Source organism: Rhinatrema bivittatum, chromosome 18 (genome assembly GCF_901001135.1).
Source record: "Rhinatrema bivittatum chromosome 18, aRhiBiv1.1, whole genome shotgun sequence".
Classification (NCBI taxonomy): Eukaryota; Metazoa; Chordata; class Amphibia; order Gymnophiona; family Rhinatrematidae; genus Rhinatrema; species Rhinatrema bivittatum.
In genome coordinates this window covers 8252085-8271887 of record NC_042632.1, presented here as the reverse complement: position 1 = coordinate 8271887, position 19803 = coordinate 8252085, and the positions used below count along the sequence as shown (strand labels likewise).

At 45.8% G+C, this 19803-nt stretch overlaps 1 protein-coding gene across 2 annotated transcripts in view; it reads left to right on the top strand.

Moving 5' to 3' along the window:
• Positions 1 to 19803, top strand: part of LCP2 (lymphocyte cytosolic protein 2) — a 326171-nt gene that overhangs the window by 246374 nt on the left and 59994 nt on the right. For both annotated transcript variants that reach the window (XM_029583581.1, XM_029583580.1), the window contains exons 14-15: positions 3147 to 3174; positions 15689 to 15698. In XM_029583581.1, the coding sequence (XP_029439441.1) occupies positions 3147 to 3174; positions 15689 to 15698 (38 nt within the window). The remainder of the gene's footprint in view (positions 1 to 3146; positions 3175 to 15688; positions 15699 to 19803) is intronic.

The following is a 19803-nucleotide window of genomic DNA, read 5'->3' as shown; positions in this document are numbered from 1 at the left end:
CCAGTAATTGCTAGACCTGAGGCAGGGGAAAGTCCTTTCAGACAAATCTGATTATTTTGATGGGGTGACGAGAATTGGATTGAGGAAGAACGCTTGATGTGATCTATTTGGATTTCAGTAAAGCTTATGATATTTTCCTGCATATGAGGCTTGTGAATAAACTGAGAAGCTTGGGAGTGAGGGCCAAGGTGGTGGCGTGGATTACAAACTGGATGACTGATAGGAGACAGCGTTTAATGGTAAATGTAACCTACTCTGAATGGACAGCCAAGTTAGATGGAGTGCCACAGGAATCAGTATTGGGATTGATTTTGTTCAATATCTTTGTGAGCAACATTGCGGAATGGATAGAAGGTAAAGTTCATCTATTTGTGGATGATACTCAGATTTGCAACAGAGTGGACACGCCTGAAGGAGTAGAGAGAATAAAAAGTGATTTACAAAAAACTGGTCAAAGATTTGGCAGCTGGGATTCAATGCCAGGAAGTGCAGAGTCATGCATCTGGGATGCAGTAATCCAAAAGAGCTGTATGTGATGGGAAGTGAAAGATTGAAGTGAATGGACCAAGAGTGGGAGCTTGGGATGATAGTGTCTGGTGATCTGAAGATGGTGAAGCAATGTGACAAGGCGATAGCTAAAGCCAGTAGAATGCTCAGCTGCATGGAGAGAGGAATAACCAGTAAGAAAAAGGAGGTGATAATGCCCTTGTACAGGTCCAAGGTGAAGCCTCACCTCCAGTATATGTTCAGTTCTGGAGCCCTTATTTCAAAAGGGACAGAGATAGGATGGAGGCTGTTTAGAGATGGACGACCAAAATGGTGTGCGGTCAGCATCAGAACACCTATAGGAGAGGCTGAAGGATCTGTATATGTATTCCCTGGAAGAAAGGAGATGCAGGGGCGATATGATACAGACCTTCAGATACCTGAAAGGTTTTAATGATGTACAAGCGTCAAACGTTTTCTGTTGGAAAGAAATCAGTAGAACTAAGGATCATGAAATGAAACTCCAGGGAGGACATCTCAGAACCATTAGAAAATATTTCTTCTTGGAGAGGGTGGTGGATGCCTGGAATGCCCTTCTGGAGGAGGTGGTGAAGACAAAAACAGTCACAGAATTCAAAGTGGCATGGGGTAAACACTGTGGATCCCTAAAGGCTAGAGGATGGAAATAAAGAAAAGAGTGTATAGGGGTAACTTGCTGGTGAGGCTGTTACTACCCTTAACCAATAAGCCTTGATACTGTTGATGCATCTCCAACATTGCTCTCTGCTTCAAAAGCAAGGGGAATTAGGATTCAGACAACCAACGAGGGCCCCAGCTTTCACGATCAGGGGAAATGATGCCCAGATATAAGGGAAAAAACAAAGGACTGCTTTTATGGCCAGTTCCATAAGCTAATTACATGAAGTAGCACTGTCTGAATTTTCAAAAAGGCTCATCACCCAGTAAAAATGTTGCTAGCAATAAATTTTTCTGGGTTATCAGACGGCTTGGGGATAACTGCATAGAGCAGCAGTTGCTACCCTTAAGAGAAACATGGGCTAACCTGCACAGCGTGGGCATAAGAAGTCTGCTGGGCAGACTGGTTGGGCCATTTTGTTCCTTTTCTGCCATCGTTTCTGTTACTATTCCATCCAGGAACTCTCTCTCTAGCATGTACTGATGTTAGTTACCCTGTCAATATTGGGGTAATTGAAATCTTATTATCAAAGAGAGTCAATACTGTAACCCACGTAGTAAACTATAAATAATGAGGGAAACTATAGATGTAAATATTATCAATAGCCTAAGTGAAGGGGTCAGCCTCGTATGCGCCATCGAAGCCTGCGCCATCGGCGCATGTGTCGTCTTCGGCACACAAGCTCTATAGTGCAATGTGGAGTCGATTGTTTTCTTTGTCTTCGGCGCCGCTTCGTGCACTGTCCTTGTTTGTGTTGCTTCTGGCGTCACGTCGTGTTTACACGGAGCGTCGCCTCGTTCGAGGCGGCCGTCCGTGTTCCCGGCGTCGTGTGGCTCAACGACAGACGGCGCTTCCGGGCTTTGAAGGCTTCGAGGCCGTGATGCCGTCGACACGTCCTGGGCGCGATGGTGCAAGCGGCTCGGATTGCGTCCTAGACGCTCTTCGGCCTTGCGTCGCTTCCTCTGCTCGCGGTCCGATCGCACAGTCGCAGGTTCGACCGATGCCGTTCGACGCTTCGGCGGGAGTGTCGGCGCAGTCAGACCTGGAGAGGATCGTGCCTCGGAGGGGGGCATGTACGAACCTCCCCGGCCTAGTTTTAAGGCCTCCATCTTTTCGGCTCTTTGCCTCCTGGCTCTTGGGGACATCCGTCCGCAGGCGAGGCACGACTGCATCGGGTGGTCTGGGCCCAGACAACGATAGCAGCAATCATGGCTGTCGGTGATAGACATCACCTTCCCACACTTACAGGGTTTAAATCCGGATGGCCGGGTCCTTCTTTCCGGCTGCGGTCTGCCATGTTTTCGCTGTTTTTTGTACTTTTTTCTGATTTAACTGAGGAGGTCTGAGGCTCTGCGTGCGATCCCGCGCGCGGAAAAACAGACTGAGGAGAGTCGTTTTCCAGCACTGGAAACCACGCGCAGCCTCAGAGCAAAGCTCTGACATCACTACTGAAGCTCCGCCTCCCGGGCCTGACGGACAGTTCCCATGACAGCATGGCTAATTCAGCCCTGCTATCGACGGGAAAATATAATTTGATTAGTACATAAAAGAAAAGTAAGACAATTACCTTTTCCCACTTGGAAACAAGAAAAAGTTTAGCATATCCGGGTTACTGTCCCAAGGCAATAGTACAGGGATAGCCAACTCTGGTCCTCGAAAGCCATAAACATGCCTGGTTTTCAGGATATCCACAATGATTATGCATAAGATAGATTTGCATGCACTGCCTCCATTGTATGCAAATATATCTCATGCATATTCATTGTGGATATCCTGAAAACCTAGCTTGTCTGTGGCTCTCAAGGACCACAGTTGGCCACCCATGCAATAGTACTTCAAACAGTGTCAGAAATAATGGTCAGGATGCTTACATTTGGAAACGGAAGATCAACTCATTTAAAATAATTTCTTATAAAACTTCATTAGCTCTACTTAACAGGTGTTTTTCTTCCATTTATTAAAGGTCTATATGGCAAGGCAACCGAATAACTGTGAGTACATTTTTGCTCTAGCAATATAATGTAGTAACATTAAAAAGTATGGAGCATGATATAATGGCAGTCACTTATCCAGCTAAATGTATAGATGGATAAGTTGTGGGCTGACAGTGGGTGCAACTATTTATCTGGTTAACTTAGGGGTAGATTTTAAAAGGATTGCTGCCTGGGAGGGAACTTCCCAACCCCCTAATCTAACATTCCTACCCTTTCCACTAACCGATCCCCCTCTAGCCCTATCCTAACCCCCCTCCCCGACCTTTGTTTTACCTTGTGTACCTGCCTGCACCAGCAGCCTGCCGGCACGCGATCCCCCGGCACAGCAGCAAATGGCCGCTGTGCCGGGAACCTCTAACCCCGCCCTGCCCCTCCACACCCCTTTTCAAAGCCCTGTGACATACGCTTTACGTGCCTGGCCAGGCCTTTTTAAAATAGGCCCGGCGCATGTAGGCCTTTTAAAATCTACCCCTTAGCCAGATAAGTAGCGATATTCGTATTTATCTTAGACCTATACTTAAGAAGCAAGGACTCAATACTAATCTATTGTCCTATTGTAAATTTCATTTTAGGGAACATAATTGAAAAAGCTGTGTACTTACAACTTAGGGATTTTCTAGATGAAGCTACTATTCTTCACTGCCGTCTATCTGCCTTCTGTTAGTCTGAATTATATTTATCAAGCAGAACTTATTCAGTTAAATGGGACAGCCAATGCATCTTATTTACATACGAACAAGATGTGCTATGCTGGTCAGGCTCAAGATTCATCCACTCTCTCATGTTGGCCAATCTAAGTCATTAAGAAGTATCTGGTAGATTTCAAAGAGTAGATCCATTTCTTTAATTCACCCCTAGGAATAAACAATGGCTTTCCCATGTCTGCCTGGCTAATAATTGTTTATGGACATTTGCTCTAGGAACTTGTCCAAACCTCTTTTAAACCCAACTATGCTAGATGCTTTAATCTATATTATGAGGTATTCCCCAAGTTCTATCTTATCCCCAGTCCTCTTTAAGATTTATATGACTGTTTGTTAAAATCATTCATAGTTTTGATGCTGAATGCCAAAGAGAGAAAGGCATGAAAGAAGACCCCAAGGTTATGGACCGAGGGGACCAGGAGGATGAGAGTGCCATCTACAGAGACAGAAAAAGAAGGAAGAGGGAAAGTAGGTTTCAAGGGAAAGACAAGAAGTTTCATCTTGGACATGTTAAGTTTAAGGTGGTGGTGGTTCAGTCAGGTGATGTAAGACAAACAGGCTGAGATTTAAGACTGGATTCTTGATGAAAGTTCAGTGCTGCTTAACTTATTCATTGGGAGGGGGGGATTTAGTAGATGCATGCAGCGACAGACTAGGCCTTTTCCCCAGTCCCCTCCCAATCCGCTCCATTATAGAAGCGGACTGGAAGGGAACTTCCTAAACCCCCTACCTAACCTGCCTCCCTTTCCCCCTACTAACCCTGACCCCAAAACCCTGCTAACTAACCTATTTTTTTTGTTTGTTTTTTAACTTAGCTGTTCTCCAGAGCAACAGCAGGTTGCGAGGGCTGGTTGGCTGTTGATGCATGTTTCAGTGGCACAGTGCCTAATGGCGCTGTCCTGGCCTGCCCAGACCCCGCCCCGCCCCTTTTTCCAAAACCCATTCTTCTGTGCGAATGGACAGATACACGCATAGCCACGGGTCTTTGAAAATCCCCTTGGCACACACGCGGCCCAGCCACACACGTATCTGCTCATTTTGGCACGCGCCAGGTTTTTAAAATCCAGCCTTAAATGAATTCTTTACTTTGGTGTTTATGAAGGAAGATGTTGAGGAGATACCCATTTTGTAGACAGTTTTCAAGGGTGATGATTCAGATGAATTGATCCAAATCACGGTGAACCTGGAAGATGTAGCAAATACCAGTGGAACCAAGTGATTTGCTCAAAGAACTTAAAGATGAAATTTCAGACCTATTAAAGTAATTTGTAACCTATCATTAAAATCATCTTATGTTTCTTAAGACTGGAAGATGGCCAATGTAACTCCAATATTTGAAAAAAGGGTTCCAGAGCTGATAAGCCTGACTTCAATGCTGCAAAAAATTGTGGAAACTATTATAAAGAATAAAATCACAGAACATATAGATAGACCTGATTTAATGAGACACAGCCAGCATGGATTTACCCAAGGGAAGTCTTGCTTCATAAATCTGCTACATGTTTTTAAAGGGTGGGTGAATAATCTTGTGGATAAAGGTGAACTGATAGATGTGGTGTATTTGGATTTTCATAAGGTGTTTGACAAAGTCCCTCATAAGAGGCTTCTAAGAAAACTAAAATGTCATGGGATAGGGTGAGATGTCCTTTTGTGGATTGCAAACTGGTTAAAAGACTGGAAACAGAAAGTAGGATTAAATGGTCAGTTTTCACATTGGAAAAAATAAACAATGGAGTGTCACAGGGATCTGAACTTAATCCGATGCTTTTTAATATATTTACAAATGATCTGGAAAGAGGTACGACAAGTGAGCTGATTAAAGTTGCAGATGACACAAAATTATTCAGAGTAATTAAATCACAAAAGGATTATGAAAAATTGCAGCAGAATCTTGCAAGACTGGAATATTGGGAGTCCATATGGCAGATGAAATCGAATGCAGACAAGTGCAAGGTGACGCAACTAGGGAAAAATAACCCATGCTATAGCTACATGATGTTAGGTTCCATTTTAAGAGTTACCACCCGGGAAAAAGATCTGGGCATCATAGTTGATATTACATTGAAATTTTCAGCTCAGTGTGCTATGGCAGTCAAAAAAGCAAACAGAATGTTAGGAATTATTAGGAAGGGAATGGCAAGTATATTGGAAGATGACATAATAAGTCTGTATCACTGAATGGTTAGACCACACCTTGAATACTGTGTGCAATACTGGTCGCAGCATCTCAAAATCGATATATTATATATATATATATTACTAGAAATAGAGCCTTCTCCATAGCAGGGCCGAAGGAATGGAACTCTATTCCATCCTACCTAAGTTCCATCAGAGACTCCAAATCATTCAAAAAAGAACTCAAAACATGGTTGTTTAGACAATCATTCACAATCTAATCAGAAGAACCTTAGTCTTTACCTTGAATCCCAAACCTTCCTTTCTAAGAATCATCTAAACTGATTTGTAAATTGTTACCTACTAATATGTTATACTCTGCCTTTGCTCAGATGTTAACTTCACTTAGTTGTACTTGCGTTATAACATGTTCCATGTATGAAGTTGTTTTTTCTCTGTAAACCGGGGTGAAGGCACTCTGCTATACTTCGGTATAAAAAAGTCTCTAAATAAATAAATACATATAGTTGCACTGGAGAAAGTAAAGAGAAGGGCGACCAAAAGGATAAAGGGGATGGAACGGTTCTCCTATGAGGAAAAGAGCTGTTCAGCTTAAAGAAGAGACATCTGAGGGGGTATATACGCAAGTTTGCTTACCGTAAACGGTGTTTCCATAGATAGCAGGATGAATTAGCCATGCTGTCATGGGAACTGTCCATCAGGGCCCAGGAGGCGGAGCTTTGTAGTAGATACAGAGCTTTGCTCTGTGCGGTTGCACGAGCCTTCCCACGCATAAAAACAGTCTCTCCTCAGTCTGTGATGTAGCAGTTGGTGAAAAACTTTCTGACTGTCCAGGGAGGTGGGTGGGTCAGCATGGCTAATTCATCCTGCTATCTACGGAAACACCGTTTATGGTAAGCAAATTTGCCATTTCCCGTTGATAGCAGGGTTGAATTAGCCATGCTGTCATGGGAGACCTAAGCTTCATACGAAGACTCTTTGTCCTGTTTTCTTCCCCTTTTTTTTTTTTTTTTTTTTTGCGTGATCCAAAGCGTGGATAGTCAGGTGTAGATCAGGAAGATATTGTCTGTAAAACCACCTTGCCAAGGTTGGCGTCCTGTGACACCTGTTGATCCAGGCAATAGTGGGACATGAATGTATGTAATGAAGACCACGTTGCCGCTTTGCAAATGTCTATTGGTGGTACTTGTGCAAGATGAGCCAGTGAGGCGGACATTGCCCATACCTGGTGCGCCTTTGGGTGAGAAGGTAAGCTGAGGTTCTTCTTATGGTGACAAAACTGAATGCATTGGGCAATCCAGCTGGATATAGTCCGTTTGGCTACTGGGAGCCCTGGCGCGTTCGGATTGAAGGAGACGAACAATTGCGATACACGGGTCTCTGACTGTGTGCGTTGCTTGTAATATGCCAATGCCCTTTTGCAGTCCAAAGTGTGCAACAAACGTTCTCTATCGTTCTGATGCAGTTTGGGAAAGAACGTTGGTAATTCAATGGATTGATTCAAATGGAATTGCGTGATTACTTTCGGTAGGAAGGCTGGATGAGTCTGCAGTACTACTTTGTTGTGAAAGAACTGCAGATATGGAGAGTAGTGTACTAACGCCTGCAGTTCACTCACTCTGCGGGCTGACGTCAGCGCGATTGGAAACACCACTTTCCAGGTTAGGTATTCGATGTGAGCTTCTTCCATTGGTTCAAATGGTGCAATCATTAATTGTTCCAGCACCAAGTTGACATTCCACGGAATCAGAGGCTTTGCAATGGGAGGTTGGAGATGCATGAGGCCTTTCAGAAACCTTGAGATAAACGGATGAGCAGAAATGGGATGTCCGTTGTATGGTCTGTGGTAAGCGGCTATGGCACTGAGGTGTACTCTGACGAGGTGGCGAGGCCCGCCTGATACAAGGTGTGCAGGTAATCCAATAATTTTTCCGGCGAGCAATCCAAGGAAGGTATCCCTTCTGAGGAACACCACGTCGTATAACGCTTCCATTTGAAACTGTAGTTTCTATGTGTAGAGGGTTTCCTTGATGCAAGAAAGATGGTTTGTGCTGAGTGCGATATACCTTGTTCCTTCCATAAACGCCGTTCAATCTCCACACCGTTAGGTGTAAGGAAGTGTGCATGGGAGGTACCAGGGCTCCCCGTTTTGCATGAGAAGGTCCTCCCTGTGTGGCAGAAGCATGGGATCCGCTACTGATAGATGAAGTAAATGAGTGTACCACGGTTGACTTGGCCACGCAGGTGCGATCAAGATCAGTTGTGCTGCATCTTGAATGCACTTTTGTATGGTACATGTTATGAGAGGAATTGGAGAGAATGCATACATGAGGGGTTCTGTCCATGGTAGGAGGAATGCATCCTGAGCTATCCGAGTGTTGCTGGCCCACACTGAGCAAAAACGCAGAGGTTTCGTGTTGAATTCCGTGGCAAAGAGGTCTATGGTCGGAACTCCCCACTGCTGGAACAACCCGTCCACTACTTGTTGATGAAGGATCCATTTGTGCAGATGAAATATTCGGCTGAGGCGGTCGGCTTGAGTGTTTACCGCTCCTGGCAGGTATGTGGCCTGCAGACATATGGAGTGTCGGGCCGCATGTTCCAGGATTTGCAGTGTTTCCTTGCAAAGGGACCAGGAACCGGACCCTCCTTGTTTGTTAATGTAGTACATTGCAACTTGGTTGTCGGTGTAGACCATCACCCTGCGGCCTCTTAAGTGCGGAAGGAATGTCTGTAGGGCGTTTTTTTATCGCCCTGAGTTCCTACAGGTTGACTTGTAGGACTTGTTCTTGTGGCGACCACCTGCCTTGTGTTTGTAGGTGGTCTAGATGTGCCCCACAGCCCTTCCGGTAAGCATCTGTGGTAAGGACAGTATTGTGTTGAAGAGTGGAGAATAACGCTCCCGTCCGTAAATTTGTCCCTCGGAGCCACCACTGAATATCTCGTAGCATTGTCTGTGTGAATTTCACCCGGGTCGAGAGTGGTTGTGTGTGTTGCTTCCATTGTCTTTTGAGTCCCCATTGCAGGCGAAGTATATGGAGTCGTGTGTTGGGAACCATGTAAATGGCCGCCGCCAGGTGCCCCAGGACGGTTAATATCTGTCTCGTGGATGGTGTCCTGATTAGGCTTGTGGCTCTGAAGAGTCGGCACATATCTAGCCTCCTCTCTCTGAGTAGGAACGCCCTGGCTTTGATGGTGTCGAGAGCCGCTCCAATGAACTGAATAGACTGTGTCGGAACGAGAATGGATTTCTGATAATTGATGAGGATCCCCAAACCATGCAGGCACTGCATTGTCTGATGCAGGTCATTGCAGAGAGTCTGGGGTTCGGAGGCCACAATCCGCCAATCGTCCAAGTAGGGAAAAATCGTTATGCCCCGTTGACGAAGATGGGCCACCACCACTGTCATACACTTGGTGAAGACTCTGAGGGCTGCTGAGAGTCCAAAGGGGAGAACCCGATACTGGTAATGTCGATTCTGAAACTGGAACGACAGGTATTGCCACGATGACGGGTGCATTGGAATATGCGTATAGGCATCTTTCAAGTCTATGGAGCACATCCAATCCCTGGGTTGCAGAAGCGGAAGGATTGTTTTCAGGGATACCATCTTGAATTTCTTCTTCACCAAGTGTTTGTTCAATTCTCTGAGGTCCAATATAGGCCTCACACCCCCTGATTTCTTGGGAATGAGGAAATATGGTAAGTAGAATCCCTTGCTGCGAGTCCGAGTTGGTATTTGCCCGATCGCTCGTTGTTGGAGGAGGGATGTGATTTCCTGTTGTAACTGTAGCTGCCGGCCCCGGGCTTGGGGCGGCAATAAGTTTGGTAGATTGGTTTGACCTTGAAGTGTAGTTGGTATACTTGTCTCACTATCTCCAGAACCCATTGATCCGTCATGATGGCTTCCCAGTACGGTAGGCATAATAAAATCCTGCCTGGCAGGTGTGGTGGCAGCGATGATGGCAGTGGCCCTAAAAAGAGGGCGTCAACTTCGCAGCTACCTGCGGTTGTTGAGGGGTTTGTCTTTGGGGTCTTGGTCTCCCTCGTCTAGGGAGAGGATTTTGTGATGCTGTCCTCTGGGGGGGGTTGTATGGAGCCGGCCGGCTCTGTTGGTACGGGCGAAAGGGTCGCTGAATATAGGACTGTCTCTGGGTAGGTGCGTAGAATGCCGCAGAGGAAAAGATGGGTTGTGGGTCAATGATTGGACCGCTACCGCCAGGTCCTTAAGGTTGGCCACTGTCTCCTGAAACTTATCCCTGAAGAGATTGTCCCCCTTACAAGGAATATTTGCCAGCCGTTCGTGCAGTTCTTCCCGAATGGCACTGGACCTAAGCCAGGCCATTCTGCGGGCAGCGATAGCTGATGCTGAAGTGTGTGCCGACGATTCGAACCCCTCATACACCGTCCGGAGGAGGTGCCAAATCCCTTCTTCCAGGTTTTGAATTGGCAGGTGTATTGCCTCTGGCGCCGCGTCGAAGTTGGGTAGCGCCCCTTTCAAGGACTGCAAACTTTCGTAGAGGTACTGCACCAGATAAAATTGGTGCTGGCTGATTCGAGCCGAAAGCATTGAAGACTGATACGCCTTCTTTCCAAAGTCATCCAAGAGGCGCTGTTCCTTTCCCAGCAGTGCCGAGCCATGTACTTTGGATCTCTTGACACGTTGCATCGCTGATTCCATGACCAGTGACGACTGTGGAAGTTGAGGCGAAGAATAAAACTGGGATTTTTGCATGCGGAATTTCAAATCTAATTTCCGGGATACCGGTGTTGTAGTGTAAGGGGACTCCCACATTTTCTCCAGGACAGAGTCAAGCACCTTGTGCGACGGAAGTGCTGTAGGTTCCGCCGGAACATCAAAAATCTTTAGGATTCCCAGTGTTTCCACCCGTGGATCTGGTACCTTCTGTACCTCTAAATTGAGAAGGTTCCCATCTTATCCAGACATTTTGGGTACAAGAGATCCTCTGGCGGCGAGTACGGTTGCGCTGCGTCCTCTGGGGGATCGGAAGGGTATCCCATGGATGACGCCGGAGATGATGGGGATGATGGCGGTGACTCCGGATCACTTACCGGGAGTGACCACACCCTTCTCGGTGCTATGGGTGTAGGTAGGAGAGGAGCCCATGGGGAGAGACCTTTGGGAGTCTCTGAGAATGATGTGCTTGGTTCTGACTCCGGTTCACCTTGAGGGGAGGGAGGTGTGCTTTCCTTAGAAGATGGTGAAAGATGGAAAGTGGAGTCGAGGACAAAGAAACCCACTAAGGTGGTGGATAGCTGAGAAAAGGCTTCCTTCGTCTGTGGGGGCATTTTCGGCTTCCGGTCTGCGCCACTGGCAGGTGGTGCCGGGGGCGTCATTCCCAACTCCAATCTTCGCTTCTTTGGAACCGGTTGATCTATGACCAAGTCATCTGTGCCATGATCAGAGCCCTGTGATGGGGCGATCTGCCCACCAGGGAGGACGAAGACGAGGACATAAGATAGACATACCCCTCCTCCAAATGCATCGAGGATTTACCATATCCTCCACTCCTAGGGGACCCCGACCTGTTGGACACCCTAGGACTAGGGTGCTCTAGTCTCGGGGAGGCTTTGGCCGATGTACCCGGTCTCACGTGAGGCCGGTGTTTCGGTTTCCCTTGCCTCTTTTGCTTCTCCGTCCTCCCCCGACTGTGCGGGGCAGGAGGGGACGTGTATTGGCTCTTTAGCGGTGAATCCGGCGAGGTTGACCTTGTCCCGATGTTCTGCGCCGTCTGTGAAGGGCGCGTCAGATGGTCTCCGCCCGAAAACTTCTGCTTATGCGTCGCATGCTTCGAGCTTCTTGGCTTCGGTGCCGACACCTGCGCCGCAGGCTTCGATCTCGGGCCTTTCGACGCTCCTTGCGTCAATATCGGCTCTGAGTGCGCCAACATCCGTGCTTCCGGCGTCGTTTGGGGCGGTCGCCCCTTTTTTGCGTCAGTCTTCAGCGCATGCTTCGACTTGTGTGCCGATTCCAGCACCTCCGGTGCCCTGCGACTCGTTTCTCTCGCCTCGAGCGCCAGCGATGTTGACGCTTCCGATGCGCGGCCAACACTCTTCAGCACCAGCCGGTGCGCATCACCTCCGCCATGTGTCGTGACTAACTTCGCTCCTCAGCCTTTCCACGGTGAGTCACGCCAATCCCGGCTTGGACTCCGGGCACGATGGCCGGCTTCCAGGCCTCCAGGTGGAAGGTTCCACAGACGCTGCTCTCCTTACCGGAGCCATCCGATGGTGATCCGGGCCAGGTGATGAGTGGGCCTCCGAAGGCTAAGCACCACCCGATTCCTTGCTCTGTAGTGATTGCAGCTTTTGGGCCCTCTGCCGGCGAGCCCGCAGCGACATCCTGCTGCAGTGCTTGCATGCGGCCTGTTGGTGATCCGGGTCCCAGACACCTGTAGTACCGATCATGTCCATCGGTTATGTACATAATCTTGCCACAAGTGCAGGGCTTGAATCTCGAGGGCCTTGGCTCCTGTTTTTTAGACATTTTTCTTCTGTTTCCAAGAGTTGCTGAGGCGAACTCTAGCTCCACGTGCGCTCCCGCGTGCGGAAAAAGCAGAATGAGGAGAGACTGTTTTTCTGTGCGGGAAGGCATGCGCAGTCGCACAGAGCAAAGCTCTGTATCTACTACAAAGCTCCGCCTCCTGGGCCCTGATGGACAGTTCCCATGTCAGCATGAATAATTGAGCCCTGCTATCAACGGGAAAGATAGAGGTCTACAAAATCATGAAAGGATTTGAATGGGTAAATGTGAAATGGTTATTTACTCTTTTGGATAATACAAGGACTAGAAGGTAATCCATGAAGTTAGCAAGTAGCACATTTAAGACAAATCAGAGAAAATTATTTTTCATTCCACATACAATTAAGTTCTGGAATTTGTTGTCAGAGGATGTTAAGCCAACTGGTGTAGCTGGGTTTAATAAAAGTTTGGATAAGTTCCTGGAGTCTATAAACTGATATTAATCAATAGGGAATAGCCACTGCTTGTTGCTGGCATTAGTAGCATGGGATCTATTTAATGTTTGGGTACTTGCCAGGTACTGGTGACTTGAATTGGCCACTGTTGGAGACTGGATACTGGGCTTGATTGACTGACCCAGTATGGCATATCTTATGTTCTTATGTTTTTATGAGTAGGCCTCAAAGGAAGGAAGAGAGTAGGATTAAGGGGAAGGAGTTAAAACCTACAGAAGAGAGAGAAGAGCAGTCCAAAACCACCACTATGGCCTACTGTGCAAGGTATATGGGAGAAAAGATAACCTCTATGACTAAGAGCAGCAACTGAGGCATAATCCTTAGGGAAAAGCAAGAAGATGAAAAGAATGAGAAATAACTAAGTCATGAATGTAGGCAAGCTTGTTGGAAATAGAGTAGGCATTGCACAAGGAGCATGAGAAAGGAAGAGAAGGAGGGAGGAAGGGAATAGGGATAAGATTGGAGGGGTAATGGTTTGATATGCACAGATGGAGTGAAAATTGCCTTGGAAGGCCAGAATTGGGAATGATATTCCCAGCTGAGAGTAGGAGGAGGAGCAGGAGAATATAGACAAGAAATATGGAGGTGAAGACAATGATAAGATACTGTCAGAGTGAAAATGGTTGGAAAAGAGGAAAAAACTGTTAAGCTCAAGACAGTGGGCAGGACAGAAGACAATGACAGGTGAGGTAGAGAATGGGGACAGTAGATGATGTTAGTGGAGGTTTTCAGCAGGGAATAAGTTGCAGAGGATTAGTTATCAGGAAGAGTAGATGCATTGGAGTCATAAGAAAAAAAGAGAGGGGAAACATCTCCTGACTTGAGTTGCTATGGTGTGCACCTCTTCACCAGCTGATGTAAGTCCAAGGGGGTTGGAGTGTCATTTGAGACAGCTGGGAGATGTAGATGGGGGCAAACACCCAGTACCTGGCTGGCTGCTCAAGGAGCAGCTCAGGCCTGAGTTGGGTTATGGTGAGCTCTGGAGTCGATGAGAAAGGTACTTTTGTGTTCAGCTTCAGAGATGCAGTTGTTGATCAGTCTATTGAGACTGCTCGGCTGTTTATTACATGGAGCTCTGCAGGGCTGACTCGTCCTATTAGATGAACTAGGCAGTCGCCTCAGATGCTGACCTTTATGGGGCACCGAAGAGCAGTCATGTGGGGCCGCAAGTGGAGTCTATCCAGCTTGTAGCAGAGGAGTAGAGATTTGGCAGGCCGCAAGCAGTGCTCATCCTGTTTGCGGCCCAAAGCATAAACTCGGCGGGCACGAATGTGGTAGAAGCCGGGGCCGAGACCGGAGGGGGCACGGGGGGGCAGGCGGAAGGCAGAAGGCTTGCTTAAGGCGCCTAATACCCTTGCAAAGGCCCTGGAGCTCTGCTTTTAGTTTTGTAGCACTTAGTCTTTGAAATGTGCTATCAGAAGTTTGGGGCAAGAGTAATTATTTAAGATTTAGGAGCTTATTAAGGCATGGCTTTTTAACGCAGCCTTTTAAGATGCTTTATAAGGAATTTTTTTTTTTACTGAATGTGGAGTTTTAGGGGTGGACAGTTAATGGGTAGGGTTCAGAGAATTATTACATGGAGGGCTGCCATCTCCAAAAAAAAAAAAAACAAAAAAAACCAAACAAACAAAAAAACCAGGGGTGGGTAAGAGTATGGGGCAGGGGTGTGGCCTGCTTGTTACGGCGGTTGCTACCCCTAATTGAGCTGGATGTTCACTTGGATGCAGATACGGCGCTGCTCTCTACATTGATGGTGGGGTGGAAGGGAATTAGGGCTGGAGGGTACTGGAAGCCAATAGTAACAGGTGGGAGAGAGAAAAAGGGGAAAAAAATGGATAAAGTGCGTAGCTTGCTGGGCAGACTGGATGGGCCGTTTGGTCTTCTGCCGTCATTTCTATGTTTCTATGGTTTGGAAAAATGTGGGGTTTTTTTTTATAATTATCTAATGTACCTATGATGATAGATGTGCTTTAGAATTCCTTTGACTAGAGGAAATTGCAGGTTATCTAGCTGAAAATAAATAAACATATGGCTGTAGAACTAGGGACTCCTGCAGGGAGTGGGGGAACCTTACTTATGGTGGGGATAATAGGGAATCCAGCAGGAAGCTAGGGAACCCACATATGGCTGAAGTACTGGAGAGTCCAGCAGGGAGCATGGGGCCCTTATGTAGTAATGGGGAGCTCTCCAGGAAGTATGAATTCTATGAAAATACTGTCATACTTTATTACAGACATTATTCATGATGGATTAATAAGTTAAATCAGATGATATTTATATACACAATTGAAATTCAAAAGAAGATCAATAATGATGGCAGGACTGAAAAATAGTCTTCTAGGAGCAGGTGCCTATTGATTCACTTGCAGTAGAAATAGTTAAACAGAGGCTGAAGATATTTTAGGCAGCTGAGAACATCCCTGCATAGCTGGGGTTGGATGTAATGGGAATTTCTCTCTTTTCATGTCTGTGGGATAATTGCTTAGTACATATGACCTATGGACTCTTGAGCTGGTGCATATATTTATGCAGGGAGTGCACAGTCTTAGGGCTAAGCACTGCCACTCTCAATATGACTACTGTGCCGAATGAATTGTTTCATAAAAAATATCCTTTTTAAGTTGCTTATGTCTAAAAAACTGAATGTTTTTTTCCTTGTTCAATTCCCTAGGAAGAAGATGGTATGTACATCAAACAAACAACTCACTGCTGCTCTCATCAAAATAAGAAATAATGCACAAGATATTTGTACATGCTTGGCAAAGAAACTGCATATCAAGAATGTTTTGTATAAAGAGGCTGTGATTACCAGAAAAAGCTGCTATTAATTATTGGGTCACTCAATGGCATGCCTGTAAATTGGTATTCCATCTCCCCCCAACATTTAATTTAGTTTTGGAGTTCTTTTCTACTTTTCATAGCTGGTTAGTCACTTCTAAGTGGATTACATAGGATTAGATTAAAACATATGATAGGTTTGAGGTATTACAAAATAGCAGAGTTGCTTACCTGTAGCAGATATGTTCTCTGAGGACAGTAGAATGTCAGTCCTCACACATGGGTGATGTCATCTGACGGAGCCCAGCGTAGAACTTTGATGTTAAAGATTCTAGAGCTTTCAATATGTTCCATTGCGCATGTGCAGCTGTCGCCATCTCCCTGCCCCACAAGCCACCGCACTCACCGTAACCACTGCCCTCCTATCGCAGAAGAAGAGTCGTGCATGCATAATCTAGGTCCCACAACAGAAAGAGCAGTGCCTCCTGATGACATTAGCCCGATTGGGCTATTTAAGCAGACCCCGCAGCACTGCCTCCTTGTCTCAGACCTGGGTCTCCTGCCTAGAGCAATGCATATTACTCCTGCATTCCCGATTATTCATGTGGTCCTGGTTCTTTGTTCCTGCTTTTCTGTCCTCCAGCTTTACCCAGCCTGCCTTGCCTTATCCAGCCTATCTTGTCCAGCCTTGCGTTGCCCAGCCTGTCTCGTCCAGCTTTATCCTGCTCAGCCAGCTTCATCCAGTGTCTCTTGTGTGTCTTCGTCTATCCTTTGCCTGACTTCCTGATACTGATCTCTTGCTTTGGACCTGACCATGATTGCCTGCTGCCTGGGCATGACCTCTTGCTTTGGACCTGACCATGATTGCCTACCACCTGGACCTGATCTCTTGCTTTGGACCTGCATTGCATCTGACTATCTTGTTTGCCACCTGGACCTGATCTCTTGCTTTGGACCTGCATTGCATCTGACTATCTTGTTTGCCACCTGGACCTGATCTCTTGCTTTGGACCTGCATTGCATCTGACTATCTTGTTTGCCACCTGCCCCGATCCCTGGCCTGTCCCAGTTTTTCAGCCTGCTGCCTGTCCCAACCCTTGTGTGCCCTTGGACTCTTGCTCTCTAAACCGCCCTTGGGACCCACCTAAGTCCTGCCAGCCCCTCAGAACCCATGGGGTCAACCTGCAGGGGAGGCAGATTGTATAGACGAAGCTCCAGCCTGTCCTGCTTCAGGGCACTTTTGTAAGCTGTTGGCAATGGCCGTATAGGTTCACTTACAAGGCTGCGTGAACTACGCCACAGCATAAAAGACTCACATCCTTACCAGTCATCACGCAGAGCCTCCTTAGACCATGATATAGCTAATACATTTATTTATTTATTTATTTATTATTTATTTAAGGTCTCTTATATACCGATATCCGTTCGCACATCGTATCGGTTCACAAAGAACAAAAACGTTTGGGCAGCGCCCTTACATAAAACCGAAATAATAGTACAGAATAACAGGGGGGTTAGGGGATGCAAATTAATAGATCAATAAATATTGAAAACTGTAAATATAAACATACATAAAACTATATACATATATACATGGCATCAGTAGTCATAAAAGCACAGGGCATACATCGGTGGTCAAAAGGCATTCTTAGTCGTAGCACATACTTAATCATAGTTTGTTGAATCAATTAGAGAGGGGTTTAATGAATTGGGTGGTGTCAAAGGGTAGGCTTGCTGGAAAAGCCAGGTTTTCAATTTTTTCTTGAATTTGGGCATGAAAGTTTCCATGTGTATGTCGTGGGGCAAGGAGTTCCATACAGTGGGGTCTGCTGCATAAATTGAAAAAAGAAAAAAAAAAAAAAAACCCCACCCCCCCCATACCAAATCGCTCTCCAGCTTGTAAACTGTTTAAGTCTCTCTGTTTTGAAATTAGCTGGCATAAATAAGTTGTGCAAACAAAAATTGGGGCATAAAGACTGTTTTTTAAAACAATTGACCAAAAAGCAAGGAGCTGTCCAGAAGTGACGTAATCTAACTGAATTGGGTGTGTCTCAGACCTTGAGCAGGAGAGCCATTGTGGTCCTGGGCACACGTTAGAGTGTGTTCTCTTGGAGGCAGTGTATATTGCATTGAGCTAAGTATTTCTGCTGTTGCTTAGAAGTCGTGTAGAAAGCTTCTGTTCTTAATTCCTGTCTGTGTTTTAATTTTAATTATAGTGTGTGTTTCAGTTCTTGATAGTAAGATATTTTCTAGTAAGTTAATTTTGATGTCTGCTGCATAAATTGAAAAAAGAAAAAAAAAAAAACCCCACCCCCCCATACCAAATCGCTCTCCAGCTTGTAAACTGTTTAAGTCTCTCTGTTTTGAAATTAGCTGGCATAAATAAGTTGTGCAAACAAAAATTGGGGCATAAAGACTGTTTTTTAAAACAATTGACCAAAAAGCAAGGAGCCGTCCAGAAGTGCCCTGCTTAACCCAGCTTGTCCCAGGCTTAACTGTTCGACTCCCACCCACCCCTGGGGCTTGTTTTCTAATAAAGACTGCCTAACGTACCATTGGCGGCGAGATAAATTAGTGCATTGGTAAAAGTCAAGAAAATACAATTCACAAATTCCCATGATGAGGACTATCCAATGTAACTGCTGTGGAGCCTTTATTCTGAGGGAAAGCATCTGGACACTTAGAGCTTGCCCAATTTGTGCACAACTCTCTTCCTTGAAAAAGGAGCTGACTGAGATTAAAGATCAATTAGCTTCAATTAAAAGTAATACACCCACATTGCATTACTCAGAACACTCAGAATATCACAAAAAAACCAGGAGTCAAGAAAAGGAGATTCATTAGGCTCAGGTAGGACCCACAGTCACCCATTCTTGACAGATGGGCAGCCAAGAGGTACACCCCCCCCACTCAAACAGGTCATTAAGTTCTTTAAAATCCAGGAATACAGTGGGCTCAGGTAGAATTAGACCTGTGATGAGGAGACACACAATGTACCAAATGCAAAAAGAACAACAAGCCATCTCTATATTAAAAACTGAAGAAGTTCTTGAGAAAAACATTGAAGTGTTACCAGAAATGAGAGAAAAAACACAATGCATGCAGTATTTCAAGATCCATAACCAAAAGAAAAATCTAATTCAGATGAATACCTCTGTCAACAGTGACACAACTACAAAAAGAGAGAGTGAAGTGAATAGCAAATCTCAACTAATATCTTATAAGGAGTCCAGGAAAAGCAATAACCTTAAAGAGAGTACCTGGAAGGCTATGACCACAAATGCTCATAGTTTGGGAAATAAAATCCCAGATCTGCAGGCCCTAATGGCTGAGGCAGAATTGGACATTGTTGCTATCACAGAGACATGGTTCACAGAATCTCATGATTGGGATACAACAATACCTGGCTATAACTTGTTAAGGAAGGACAGAGAGGATAGAAAAGGGGGAGGTGTGGCTCTTTATGTCAGAAACAACATCCAAGCATCTGAGCTACAAGGAAGTTGGGGTAAGGAAGAAGCTCTATGGCTCAACCTAAAAAAAGATGACGGAGCGTCCATTTATATTGGAGTGGTTTACAGGCCTCCAAACCAAAAGGAAGAGCTGGACAGAGACCTGGTTGAAGACATCCATAAGATAGGTAAGAAGGGAGAAGTGGTGATCGTGGGTGACTTTAATATGCCAGATGTAGACTGGAAAATCCCATCTGCAGAAACTAAAAATAGCAGAGCGATAGTGGATGCCATGCAAGTATCTTTGTTCAAACAAATGGTGTTGGAACCCACCAGAGAAGGAGCTATACTCGACTTAGTACTCACTAATGCAGATAATGTCTCAGATGTCCAGGTGGGTGCCCACCTCAGCAGCAGTGATCATCAAACGGTATGGTTTAATATCACTAAAAGAATAGGGAAAAGAACCACAAAGACCCGAGTTTTACAGTTCAAAAACACAGACTTTGAGGAAATGGGGAAGTACCTGGAGGAAGAACTAAAAGGATGGGAGAAC